The sequence below is a fragment of the Argopecten irradians genome, chromosome 15 (assembly GCF_041381155.1).
Source record: "Argopecten irradians isolate NY chromosome 15, Ai_NY, whole genome shotgun sequence".
NCBI classification, from domain to species: domain Eukaryota; kingdom Metazoa; phylum Mollusca; class Bivalvia; order Pectinida; family Pectinidae; genus Argopecten; species Argopecten irradians.
This window is the reverse complement of record NC_091148.1, coordinates 11,416,351-11,430,535: the sequence shown is the minus strand read 5'-3', so window position 1 is coordinate 11,430,535 and position 14,185 is coordinate 11,416,351. Positions and strand designations below refer to the sequence as shown.

The window sequence follows — 14,185 nt, the reverse complement described above, 5'->3', positions numbered from 1 at the left end:
ACATACATAAGGCATAAAAACAACAATTTTACAGTACATAATTTCTGTGTTGTAACTAACGGTTATAAGGCATCTGAAACCATTTTAATGATTTTCACAGCTTAATTCATCAAACCTTATGGTTTCAAATAGATTAATGAAGAACATTTAACATGCCAAAATTTTTGCTCGATTTTGGCACTTTTAACTTTAAACAATAGTTATCCCTACCCATCTGAGAACAAAGTACAACCTAATTTATATTGAATGGTTATATGTTAGAAATATAGAAACAAATAATCATGCTTGTATCAAATTAAAATGGGCATTCCATATATTTTCGATCTAGATTTTAATAGTTCCACTAAAGCGAAAGTCATGTTTTAAAATAAGAGATTAAAGGTCAATAATATGTCTTTGTTCATTTAGTTTGAGGTAAAAATGTGTTATTTTGAACTAGAGAACCGAAAGTCCGTACGAGAGTTCAACATAATATAAGTTGACCGAAACTCGATGAAAACATGTTTTGGTATACCTGATATCATTTATATAAAAACGAAATAGTCTCCATCATTGCACATGCATAATTATAATGTATAGTAGCAAATGAAACCAATGCAGCAATTTTATAAACATTAAACTATCTTCTTACGATATTTTTGGCCTTATATAGATGCCAGACCTTTGCAAACAATCATATCTGCTCATCTAAAAAGATTTTCTGCAGAGCTCTGGCATCTGGTTAAGAGACCATAGATCCCGAAACAACGAAAATAAATATACAGTACGAACAATGAACAATACAAAACCAACTGTGAACCACCATTTGTTTGTATGTTTAAATTAAAATAAATCAACGTCCTATTAACAGTCAGGGTCAAGTAAGGACGGCCTCCAATGTATGCGGTGTGAAGCGTGTGTGTAGTGCGAGCTGTGTGCTTTTGGACACATCAGTATGTTCTTGTTGTATATTCTTGTATAGTGGAACTATTGTCCTTTTTATAGTGCTATATCACTGAAGCTGCCAAAGACCAACAAAAACCCAACATAAAAACATTATCAACAATCGGAACAGAAGTCAATACATTGAACACTAAAATTAGAACTATGTTACGTGATATAACATCACAAACCAGTATTGTATTCATGGCTTAGATAAGAATGAGAAACGACCATGTGTTTCCGTCATGACCAAAACTATCCCCATACTTGGTGTATCAGTTAAATTGCGCTATTTGGCAGAAATTGCAAGGCTAGCCTAATCGACAACATGCGAGCTTTACTGGTTCTTCTCCTCGTTTGTGTTACATTGGGTAAGTACAAGATATTAAAGGTAGATATTGATTTGATGTAATAATTGTTCCCACTCAGTGGGAAAAATCCCATAAAAAAAATTTGAGCAATAATTTCATTTTTTTTTTTTTTTTTGTCAGAGGTGTGTTTAAATATGTTCCAGCACAAGTTATTTACATGTTCAAATCGAGTTAAACATTTTCATTAATTTAAAAATATGTTTATCGGCCCATAACGTAAAAAAAGACGTCGCCGTTTGCAATGTCACATTACAAGATTTATTTAGATAAGCCAGTGTAATACTTTTCCATCAACAGAAGTGGAATTACTAACTTACTTTACTTTACTCTTAAGAAAAAAAAATGATTACAAGATTTATTTAGAGCACACTCAGATTTTTTGTGTTATATCTCCATAACATATAAAGTGTATTCAAGTTAATCCTTAAGTAAATATGTACGGTTTCTATCCAATCATTGGCCTTTTCATCATCTGACGATCTTCATGATTGGCGTTTGCACCAGCATAAATGCAGTCGAATGAGATATTATCTAAATATACTGTAACTGTAACTTTCTTTCGCGGTTACCTAAAGGAACAATTCAGTCTAAGGTTACATTAAAATTTGCAAATATATAGGAAGCAAACCAGTTCTAATAGAAATTAGATAATTTGGTTTTACTGTGATATGCCAGAAAAGACCACTGTTTTGAAATATTCAAACTCGGTTACTGTCCGCCATTACACATAGTGGTCGGATGTCTTGTATGCCGAACCCTGTCCCTTGCCAGTGTAATAAAGATTATTTTGTCTAGAACTACTCAAATCGGTCTTACAGTAGTTTGTTTACCTTATTAGATGCCTAAAATCTAATTTATCAAATCCTCAGTGGTTATGTATTGCATTTGTTTAACGGACGTGACTTTGGAATAGCTTGGATCTCGAAATGTCGACCAATTCAACGGAAAGTACGTATACGTACCGAAATTAATGATATTTTTCTTGTATCTGATAAGTGTATGGGCAACATTCTACGTGAACCGGTGCAAAAGTGAAAGTTCGGCTGGATTTGTTTATGTTAATTGAAAAAAATATTTTCTGTGATTGCTTTTCTCGTGAAAGATCTGATACCACAAATTTGATATTCTAACACTTATCCAAATGTGATATTCTGACAGTGATTATACTTTGCATCTTAGTTATGAATACAAATTGCCACTTCAATATGTAATAATAAACAAGTTTTGATTGTCAACAATGCCGCCTTTGTTTACTCTCTACATCCGCCCTTGCGGGAAGGTATCGCTTGTTACGTCATTAAGGATTGATTGGCAATTTTGTAATTTACATTGACTGATGAAGAAAATTAATTTCGTACAAATAAAGAACTTTCTTCAACAGTAGTCTCTAACACGTGACGTCACAATCAATAAGCATCCATACAACACACATACAAACACACATACAAACAAATGCAAATGCATGCAAATCACGCGTCAAACTTAATTTTGTAGCTGTATGCCAGGCCGCTGTGAGGCGTGCTACAAGCTGCGTGACTTACGCTGACTGCTCAGGCTCATGCGAAGACTCTACGCATCACTGGTCTTGTATCCGCGGGCAGTGTGAATGCCATTCACATGGCGGAACCACAAGTGCACCAGCAACTGACAACCGTCCATATAAAGGAACACGTGAGTATCAATACAACTACACAGAACACCGAAATGCATTAAAGACTGTTATTCCATAAGGTAAAATGTACCATTAAAATGTAATTAGATAACTCAATGGTTTAAATATTCGCCCAAGGGCACCCTCGGAACATACAACCAATTAAAAGATACTTCACCAAATACTCTTTTAAAAGTTAGGAATTTGACACTGGAATTTGAAAAAAAAAATCTGTACAAAACGGTAGGATTTCCGAAATATAGATGCAAGTAAATGATTATTGCTGACCAAAGAGCATTGTACAATTCACTAGCAAACAGTTTTGTGCAAAAAACAACCATTTTGGTCATTTCAAAACAAAAAGAGGGATAACTCAAGAGTTTCTTTAATACTATAACCTGTCCAAGATAAAAAAAAAACGACCGTGCTTCAGCAAGAAGTGTGGTCACTCTAAACAATAAAAGTAACCGTGAGATTGGAATTCTCGTGGCTCTGAAGTGTGACTGCGTGACTCGGGCAGTGGTAAACTTTACCTTGATAAGTTCTACCAATCTGATTCAAATACAGATCCGTATTATCACTTCGTTTGAGAAAGAATTTTTACGACTGTACAAAATTGTCAATCTCATTTTACAATCCCATTTAAAAAATTAAAAGCCGTTCCGTAAAAGTAGTGGGCCTTTAAGTCAAAAGTTATGTATCTATGTGAAAACTTTGGACTTAAGGCAGCTTGGATGGACATCAGATATATACTGTTTAAGTCAATAAGAAACATACGTAGATTGCTAACAGAATATATAATAAGATAAATCAAATCATCTCCACAATTTTGCCTCCTCTAATGATGCTGACCAAAGACATTTCTTATCCAATTCAACTAGGAATAATCTGCATATATGTTTATAAAAAAATATTTTATGCTACAAAATGTATTCATGTTCCTTTGGAATACCATAGAATGTATTGCTTATAACCAGAGTCTCAATTCATTCTACATTGTTTGTCCAGTTTAATCGAAATCTCTTCGATTTTCGTTTTAAACATCTTTGATCCACATTTCTTTAATTTCACCAAAAAACATTTTGTGAAGTCACCACCTTTTAGTACCATGAGTACTTTGATTTTTTTTATCGTCATTATCTATTTACTTTTGTGATTGTTTTTATTGTTATTTTTTTCCCAATCTTTTTAACCAAATCATTTCTAACAGTCTCGTGTTAACACCTAAATATATAGACCAATTATACTCCGTCAGATTAGAACAGTGTAATTGTAGTATCTGCACCCTTTGTTACTTGGGTCAATGGCTTCTATAACACACACAATGCGGCAGCTAGACAACAACCATGTATAACGAACAGCCATGTTTTATTCATCATCTTACTCAACACAAGCATATCAGTTATACAGTAAGTAGTGCTAGTAGTACTTTACACAAGTAAGCGAACTTAACTGATAGATACGTTACACCCTTGTATTACAGCCTGCACGGTACGGGACGATTGTGATAACCTGCATGGTTGCTCTTCCGACAGGCACCACTGCTATGACGGAAGATGCGCTTGCTATTCGGTAAGTAAAATGGATTTAAGTTATTTATTTAAAGATGCTCCACCGCTGACAAATGGTATTTTTTCACTATCAAAAACAGGATCAGACGATTTGGTATTTTTCTTCAGTTACAAAAGTTACTTACTTTACACCATTACCACCATTGGAAAGTTTGAGCTTCTAATGTAACTTCAAGATATAGAATGAAGTTCTGAATGCGCATAAACCAAAGCAAAATGAATAATTTTATGTTATTTTTTGTGTTAATTAGACATATATATACACTATTAAACACCAATTGTTGTTCAAATGATGAGTATCATATATGTTCTGTCGGCGGTGGAGCATCTTTAAACAAATTTTATTGCAAAATGTGCAATGGGATTGGGCATAAGTTATACAACTTATATAAAGCCCGTTCCAAAAAATAATAAAACATTCAACAAGATGGCATTTCCAAGAAAAGATATACATAATATATAAAGTTGTTATTGAGACAGAGAGAGAGGGGGAGAGTGAGAGAAGAGCGAGAAAGAGAGAGGTGGAGGAGGGCGAGAGCTATTTTATAACCAGTATGCTCCTCAAGGTGTTAGTTTCAACTCGTAATATACTATTATTTTAAAATCTAAAATCTACCCCTCCGATAAAGACGACAGAAGTTCTAAACCAGTTTTCTTAACTTTCGACTTCTCAATGTTCATATCATCCTGTCTTCGGTTTGTCTTTCTCCTGGTCACTCTAGGCTTTCTTTGAATATTCGTTTCTCTTTAATGTACTATTCCGGCGGGGAGCATTTTTATGACTTTACATGTGCATGCTATTCGGTAGATATGAAATGAATTTGAGGTAAAAATGGGTTTAAGGTGAAAATGGGTTTGAAGTAACAAATGTGTTATTCCGGCGAGGAGCATTCTTACGACTTTACATTTGCATGCTATTCGGTAGGTCAAACGGGCTTAAAATAATATTTGTTACTAAGGTGGGGAGTACTGTTATATGTTAACCTGGATCATTTTCGGTAAATCAGCATTTCAATAATGCATTGAGCAGAAGTCCTGCGCCCAGTTTCATGAACATTCCTAAATTTTTAAGGAATTCATTAGTTAAATTTCTCCACGGGAAGGTATTATAGCAGTTGAGGAACAAACTATTAGTTAAAGAGCATTCCTTAAAATCTATCATGCTTTCTATGTTCTTTGATCTTGGCAATGAAAGAGTCTTATATTATATACATGTGTAAGGAGAGACAATTATTTGTTTATGCAAACGCTAGAATTATCATGCAGGACGCCCTAGTATCCTCAAGCATTTAAATGGCCGTGAGTTTTGGTTGATAAATAAATCCTTATTATACAATTTCGATAAAAAATATTTGATATACAAATATTTAACAATAGGCCGATTGGTGGTAGTGGAGGTGTGTGTGTGGGGGGTGGAGTGGGGTTAGGGGTGGTGGTTAGGATGAGACTATTACTTTCAATTGTTAAATCTGCGAATATTAATCTTCGCGAACCAGTTTTGAAACAGTAATCGCGAAATTTAATAGCCGCGAAAGAAACTTGATTTACAGTAAACGGATATTAAAGTCAACATCTGATTTACGTACGTATGAAAAAAGATGCGTTCAACATACGTTTGCCATACGTTTAACATACGTTTACATATAAGGCATGTTTCACAGATGTAAATGGATGTAAAACGTATATACACATTGCTTTGTACACTATGCCAGCATTTTCAATGTTTATATCAGTTTCTTGTACAGTCAGATATACACTGAGCGCCAATGAAAACGCAACACTGCAATAATAGCTAAATTTTAATGGTTACAATGTATAGACAAACTGATTATTTCATCAGAAAGTTACACATTCCGACAGTTTTATCAGAATGTTGACAACTCGACACCAGACGCTAGATTCTGACTCGCTGAATGTTTCTCCGCTCTTCTTGAAGGGCAATTTCAAGGTGGCGTTGAGTCTGAGTCTGAGGCTGTGGTTGACGTCGTTTCACAGCTTGACCTAACTTGTCTCCCAAGCGTTCAATCGAACTGAGGTTAGAGGAGAAGGCAGGCCAGGACAGTGTTTGAATATTTTGAATATTGAGGAAGTCTGTCGTCAACCTTGTCATTATCAGAATGTTGACAACTGGATGATTCGAAAGAACCATACGACGGCAGTTTGTAGGACTTCGTCGATATAACGTCGCGTCGTCAAGTTTCTATCCACGACCAAAAGAGGCGTTTTGCGGTCGAGTGTAATTCCTCCCAAAACCATCACGCTACCACCACTCCGCCTATCCTATTTTTTGACACACGAATCGACACACGACGTAGCGTTCTTCCCGTCGTCTCCAAACACGAATTATGTCGTCACTAGGAACAAGACACGTCGCCATTGCCACAGAAACCATCGACAATGACGCCTGGATCACGTCAGACGATTTTGACGTCGACGTGGTTTCAGCATGTTTCAATGAAAGGTCTGCGCGCGTTTAAACCAGGATTACGTAAACAGTGGCGGACTGTAGAAACGAAAATCCTCTTCCTTTGATGCAAATAGCTGTTCTTGTCGTTTGAGCAGCTGTCAAGAAGATTGATTACCCGTATATAGCGGGTTTTTTTCCGAGCCGACGTCCCTTGTTACCTTCCAGCACGCTGTCTATTGTTAAAGGAACCAACCAGTTTGTTCGAAATGCTGTTGAATTCTAATGAAAGAGGAAGACGAACAACCGTTCTCCGTACGATTTCACGTCGTGAAAGTCCACCTGCAAATACATATTATACCCTTACTGTGTGATGCTGGTTGTCCGTAAGTCGTGGCATCGTTTTCCAAACTAATTGGTGTTTTTTTCAAAATTTCGTTGAAAACAGTGTTGCGCGTGCGAATAGGTACGTTTTCCACAATTGGCTGCTTCACAGCACGGAGGCGATTTCAGTTAAGCTAATCATTATTGTCTACTTGGATTAGGCGCTTAATGTTGTATTTTACTTATCTTGTCGATATGAACTTAAATTATGTTTAAAAAAATATTCACTGAAAAAGTGTTCACCGTTTTCATCGGCGCTCAGTATATTTCTAACGGATTTCTTATTAATAATGATATTGAATTATGATATAGATATATTTGAAGATAACTCTTAATTTTTTTTTTCAGACTCACCACCATCAGGATTAATGTCTGAAAATAAATGCACATTTGTGGTTTGTGAATGCTATTTTTATTGTTGTAATATGAAAATACATTGTATGAGTGCATCTGAATATTCGGTTCTTTTCATTGAACTATATAATCTGAGATGATGTAAGACTTTGTAAGGTAAGTGTTTTCGTCAAACACTATTATAACGAACATCTAGGGCCAACAAAATTGTTTCTACATAGAGATTGAACAGAGTTTTGATTGCGTTAAAGGTAGTGTGAACGCAATGGGATTCAGACGTATTCAATGTAACTATGAATTTGTTGAAAGCGTGTTCATATATTAATATTTACATTTCCAATTCGCTCCGCCTCAGTGACGTTACATCCAACCCAGGACTATCCCATAGTAAAAGTGAAAGCAGCTCAGACGAAAAACTCTGAACCAATCACTGACCAGCAAAGATTTCCTTTGAAGACTACAGAGAGAGCCACGCCCAAACTCAAAGTCACACAGTCAACCACGGTTACCATTATAGGCTCTATTGATGTACACCAAAGGACAAGATCGCCTGTTCTGTTCTGTTTTCTCCAGTTTTACTATAAGATAGTCCAGGGTTTTCTCCAGTTTTACTATAAGATAGTCCAGGGGAGGTTATAACGTCCGTAACCCTGAAGTTCCCGCACCTCAAATTTCCACATTTTCTCCTAAAAAGTAATGCGGATGGGAGTAATAAGAGTAAATTTTCACAAAAATTCCACAAAAAATGTGAAAAATGAAATAAGGAATATACAAGCGGGGAAAATATGGAAAACATGTGGTGACGGCAAAATGCGAAAACTATAATGATGAAAAATATACGGATATCTGAAATGAGGAGAAAATACGAAAAAAAAATATGAAATCCAAATAATAATATTTTATTATTATTCAATATTTGATAATGCAAATTCTTATGGCGACGGTATAGTCCATAGATCAATACGTGTATATAACAACGGATTTGCTGACAGTTAATATGTTCTTTATGTTTTTAATACTGCCACAGATAAGTGCAAAGAAAATATGTTTTAACTGTTATCAGGGATATACAGCAATCAATTTCATAATATATGTACAGTTATTTCTATTATTATTCAAGTAAATTAGTATTTGTCTAAAATAAACGAATAGTTGTAAAGCATAATAGTTTATATGGACAATATTACTCAATAACAATTGACAAATACACAAACCAATTTCTGTAGTATGCATACACACTACTTCAGTTTAGCAATATCAGTGAACAATGATTTTATGTTGAAAAAGAACTGCAGATAAACTAAAAGTACGGGTATCGAGGATGTGAAACTAGTAAACTCCGATCACTTTATTTCTTGGTTGCGCAGTTCACTTCATTTTCACGAGATTAGCTTTCTTCAAACAACATTGTTGACAACTAATTCATAAATATAGAGAAAACAAAGTCAGTTGTGACAGATAACAGTTTTTCAACACTTGCACCAAAACATTAACCTGCTCATTTCGGGTACATCGGTAAATTACAAAATCCAAAACTTTCTTCCTTAAAATGATTCCCATACCCATCAGAAACACTTATAATCCAAATACTGTAGAAATAAATGTCAGTTGTTATAGATAACGGTATTGAACTAACAAGAGCTGTTTGGGAACAGCAAAGCTCGCCTCTGGCAACCATTAAAGACCCAAGAATAAGTTTACCTATTGGGCCACTTGAATTTCTCAACATTCTGTTTTTAACCCCTAAAATGAATGTTGTATCCCTTACATATATAATTAGGCCATGGGCTAGGAGGGTCCCACATGCACCCCCCCCCCAAAAAAAAAAAAAAAAACCTCCGAACCAATATTTTTCTGAACCCTTATGACCCACTGATCACAAATCAAAATGTTAACATTGCATAAGTTGGGAAGACTTCCGGTTATGACGTAATCAAAATGGCCGCCATCTCGAATTTCACTAAAAATTGAAAAATAGTCATAACATTGACATTTTTCAACCGGAGTAGACAAATGAGGTATCCAAATGACCACAATAGAACAACAAATACATATCAGGACCAAAACATACAATATATATAGTGATTTCTACGCAGGAAATGAAAAAATCTTATTTTAAGCTCAAAAATGGTAATTTTTCAGCATTTTTTTCATATTTGGCTTGACGCAGCAAAATTGTTTCCCAACAACAAATATTTATTTGTTGTAATGAAGAAATCAATATTAGCTGTTCTGGACAACAGTTTTTCAACACGTTAATCTGATTATTTCGGCCCTTTAGGCCTCTTGGAATGCTCAAAATCCAGTGTTTTCTTCCTTAAAATATAATTCATACCAATCACAACACTTAAACAAATAAAGAAATCGATGTCAGTTACTACAGATAGCAGTTTTTCAATACTTACACAAAACCTTAATCTGGTGCATAGGCGCTTTCGGCCTCTTAAAATTCTCAAAATCTAGCATTTTCTTCCTTAAAATGACAGTTCATACCCATCACACACCTATAATTCTAAATTAATGAAGAAACCAATGTCAGTTGATACGGATTAGAAAAAAAAAGTTTTTTAACACTTACACCAAAACCTTAACCTGGTGATTTTGGCCCTTTGGACCTCTTGAAATTATCAGAATTCAGCATTTCCTTCCTTAAAATAACAGTTCATACCCATCACACACTTATAATTCTAAATTAAAGAAGAAATCAATGTCTGTTGCTACAGATAACAGTTTTTTTAACACTTTCAACGCCGACGCCAGTGATTCCATAAGCCCCCTCTATGCAAGATGCGAGCTAAAAACCGTAATCGGATGATTTCACATGCCCTCCTCCTCTCCGAGAAACGAACTTAAACCATTTTTTTAATAAAAATCATTTTGGTTTTATACTATTTATTAACTATGTATGTGTATAACTCAAATTATGATTGCTATTTCACTTGCCCTCAGTTTCCCATGAAAAATGATCTTGTTACCGATGTTATGACAAAATATATATCCAAAAAGTATTAGAAAGCATTTTGTTATACATTAATAAAGTACACGCACAAAGTGCTGATTTTATAATAATAAAGACGACGGCAGGAAGCATAAGACGATGAGCTCTATGAAGATTAGGCCAAAACAAATGTATGTCTGTTTAGGGTTACTCGACCGACCCTAATTTTTTACCCCCGACCGTAGTTTTCATTCCACTTTTCTACGAAAAAATTAAAAGTCGGGATTTCGATCTCAGTTTCCGGTTTCGGCCATTAATTTAGAGTGAAAGACACTATATGAAAAAACCCGACCTGATGACCGATTTTTTTCTGAGCAATTGTACCCTAAACTAATATAAACTAATATATGATTACGTTTAACAGTGTAACACAACGTAAATAAACAGTGATAATAAGAGAAGTATTATTGGTAAACTAATAACTTTTGCTAATCTTCAAAATTATCGAACTTTTCTAAATGAAATAATTTACCTTTCACAGAAGGACTCTAACACCATTTCCCATATTAAAATTGATTATTCTAATTTCGAACACAACTTTCACTACTTTCACATTAGTTGCAGACATATTCATCATTTACCTCTCAATCATTCATATTCAGTCAAAATTAATTGATATTTGTATATAATTAATTTAAATAGTGTATTCCGTGTTTGCATATTACAGAGTTATCTACCCTTGCGATTAGGTATTGATTGTGACGTCATCTGTTTGCGAGCGTAACGTCATAATGTCATACTTTTCAGAGAAAACAACGTGAGTTTAACTCACAAAATAATGACGTCACAATGGATACCTACCCGCAAGGGAGGTAACTCTGTGATATGCGAAGATGGAATTGTTAATTTCCATCTAATTTGTAAGGGGAGACTCGTTTATAAAAATAAGTAAAAGGGAGACTACTCGTTTTAAAAACTAAAAACTGTTTCACTTAATATAGGTACCTTTAATATTGTCATAATCTGTCATCACAGTTATATTATTGGTATATCAGTTCGATGTTTCGTCCTGACAACTTCTCTGTGATCACCGCATCAAACATTTCATTTTGTTTCACGGTAAAGTGAGTTTTCCAGTCTCCGGCGATTCCTGTGGATGTACAGAATAAGTCATAGTTGTTTTAATTTTAAAGCTTAAGTTGATGCATCATTCTATTGTTGTTAAATTTTGCGGATGGACACTACTTCGTCATTTACTGTTTGAAACGCGGGGTTTATTTTTACGAATTATCTTTGTAGCCTTTAAATACATTCTTTAGAAGAATAATACGTAAATCCATGATTTTGATAAATTTCTCTCGGTATTCGACTTCGCAAATTTGGGTGGATCCGCAAATTTCGCATAATTAGAACCCCTGCGAATATTACCAACTATGTATTACTGTAAACAAACATTCTTTCGCGGCTACAAAATTTCGCGATTTCCATTACATGTTCGCGAAGATTACGTTTCGCGGAATTAAAAATGAAATGTAAATACCTTTCAATTTATTTGTACAAAAATTTGTGAAAGATAACGACTTACGGATATAAACTTTCGCGAATTTACCTTTATCGCGAAATTCGCCGAAATAAATCGCACGCAAATGAAATTTGGTTTGCAGTTTCTGTTTGCCTTTTGGAAACTATTTAAACACCTATTGCACGCAAATTTTGAAATTTTGTTTGCAGTTTCTGTTTGCACTTTTGGAAACTATTTATAACACCTATTGCCATTTCAGAACGGCATATTCTCCGTCATCCTCGATACACCAGGCATTACTATCACTTTCACTTTATTCATTCCTGGAATATTTCGTAGCAAAACTGGAGGCAGTTCAGGAGAGAACAAACCTGAACAATTAGAGGCCTGTCGGCACTTTCTTATGAAGATTACTACGGTGGCTGATTTATGCCATTTCGTCTTTTCGCCCCGAAAAGACGAAAATTAAATATCTTAATTCTCGTCTTTTCGTCTTTTCGCCCCGAAAAGACGAAAATTAACAAATTTAAATTTCGTCTTTTCGCGAAAAATCTCGTCTTTTCGTCTTTTCGTCTTTTCGCCCCGAAAAGACGAAAATTACAAACCTTAAATTTCGTCTTTTCGTCTTTTCGCCCCGAAAAGACGAAAATTAACAAACCTTAATTTTCGTCTTTTCGTCTTTTCGCCCCGAAAAGACGAAAATTAACAAACCTTAAATTTCGTCTTTTCGTCTTTTCGCCCCGAAAAGACGAAAATTAACAAACCTTAAATTTCGTCTTTTCGTCTTTTCGGGGCGAAAAGACGAAAATTAACAAACCTTAATTTTCGTCTTTTCGTCTTTTCGTCTTTTCGCCTTTTCGCCCCGAAAAAATACAAATTACAGATATACTTTGTCATCTATCATATACGACGGAGATTATAATGTAATTTCTAATGTACAATTATGATGAAGACCATGTCATGTATGTAGTCAAAATGTCTTTTCAAATAATACACAGTACATTGTACCTACTGATTGACTGTTATAATTAACTGTATTTGAGCAATTTCTTGGTACAAGTCCTTCCTTTAAACTCAAAGTCTTCACGAGTTGTCTTTCATAAATTATTTTGTTAACAAGTTTATCCATGGTTCAAACGCTTTCGAATAATACCCGCCGACAACTTTTTTTTTCAAGTTGTGTAGGGGAGGCAACTCCTGTAAGTGCTATGTTTAGCATCTTAAGTTCATTATGGTCCTTACATATATACGGCAATGTTTTGATAAGCGTAATTGCTAAAGAGGGCGATTAGAATACAAAAAAATAAGATATTAATGAATTTTCAAAAAATGTATCAATCACGCTAAAGGATTTGCGGAAATGAATCTGTTAGTGGTACGTGGCATATGCCACGTGTGAGAAATCTACGTAACTGCTGTAAACAAGCATGTTGACTTCTGTTTTAAAACTTCTAATCTTAGTTATTGATGAAGATACTTGTAATACTATCAATTTAATAAATCGATTGTTATCATAAACTACTTTGATGCTTCTATATTGAACAATTAAGTCAATATTAAGATAAAAAGATTTCAAAATGACTTCCACACCAGACCGGAAGGCGAAAAGACGAAAAGACGAAAATTAAGGTTTGTTAATTTTCGTCTTTTCGGGGCGAAAAGACGAAAAGACGAAAATTAAGGTTTGTTAATTTTCGTCTTTTCGGGGCGAAAAGACGAAAAGACGAAAATTAAGGTTTGTTAATTTTCGTCTTTTCGGGGCGAAAAGACGAAAAGACGAAAATTAAGGTTTGTTAATTTTCGTCTTTTCGGAGCGAAAAGACGAAAAGACGAAATTTAAGGTTTGTTAATTTTCGTCTTTTCGGGGCGAAAAGACGAAAAGACGAAGATTAAGGTTTGTTAAATTTCGTCTTTTCGGGGCGAAAAGACGAAAAGACGAAAATTAAGGTTTGTTAATTTTCGTCTTTTCGGGGCGAAAAGACGAAAAGACGAAAATTAAGGTTAGTTAAATTTCGTCTTTTCGGGGCGAAAAGACGAAAAGACGAAAAGACGAGAATTTTGAAGGCGAA

General features: G+C 34.7%; 1 protein-coding gene across 1 annotated transcript; it reads left to right on the top strand.

Annotated features, from left to right (window-relative positions):
• The first annotated feature begins 1,136 nt into the window (after nt 1-1,136).
• On the top strand, nt 1,137-7,751 carry LOC138309367 (uncharacterized). Its single transcript, XM_069250547.1, has 4 exons — nt 1,137-1,292; nt 2,787-2,963; nt 4,427-4,515; nt 7,651-7,751. The coding sequence occupies exons 1-4, from the start codon at nt 1,250-1,252 to the stop codon at nt 7,669-7,671; spliced, it is 330 nt and encodes a 109-aa protein (XP_069106648.1). The 5' UTR covers nt 1,137-1,249; the 3' UTR covers nt 7,672-7,751.
• Nucleotides 7,752-14,185: the final 6,434 nt, after the last annotated feature.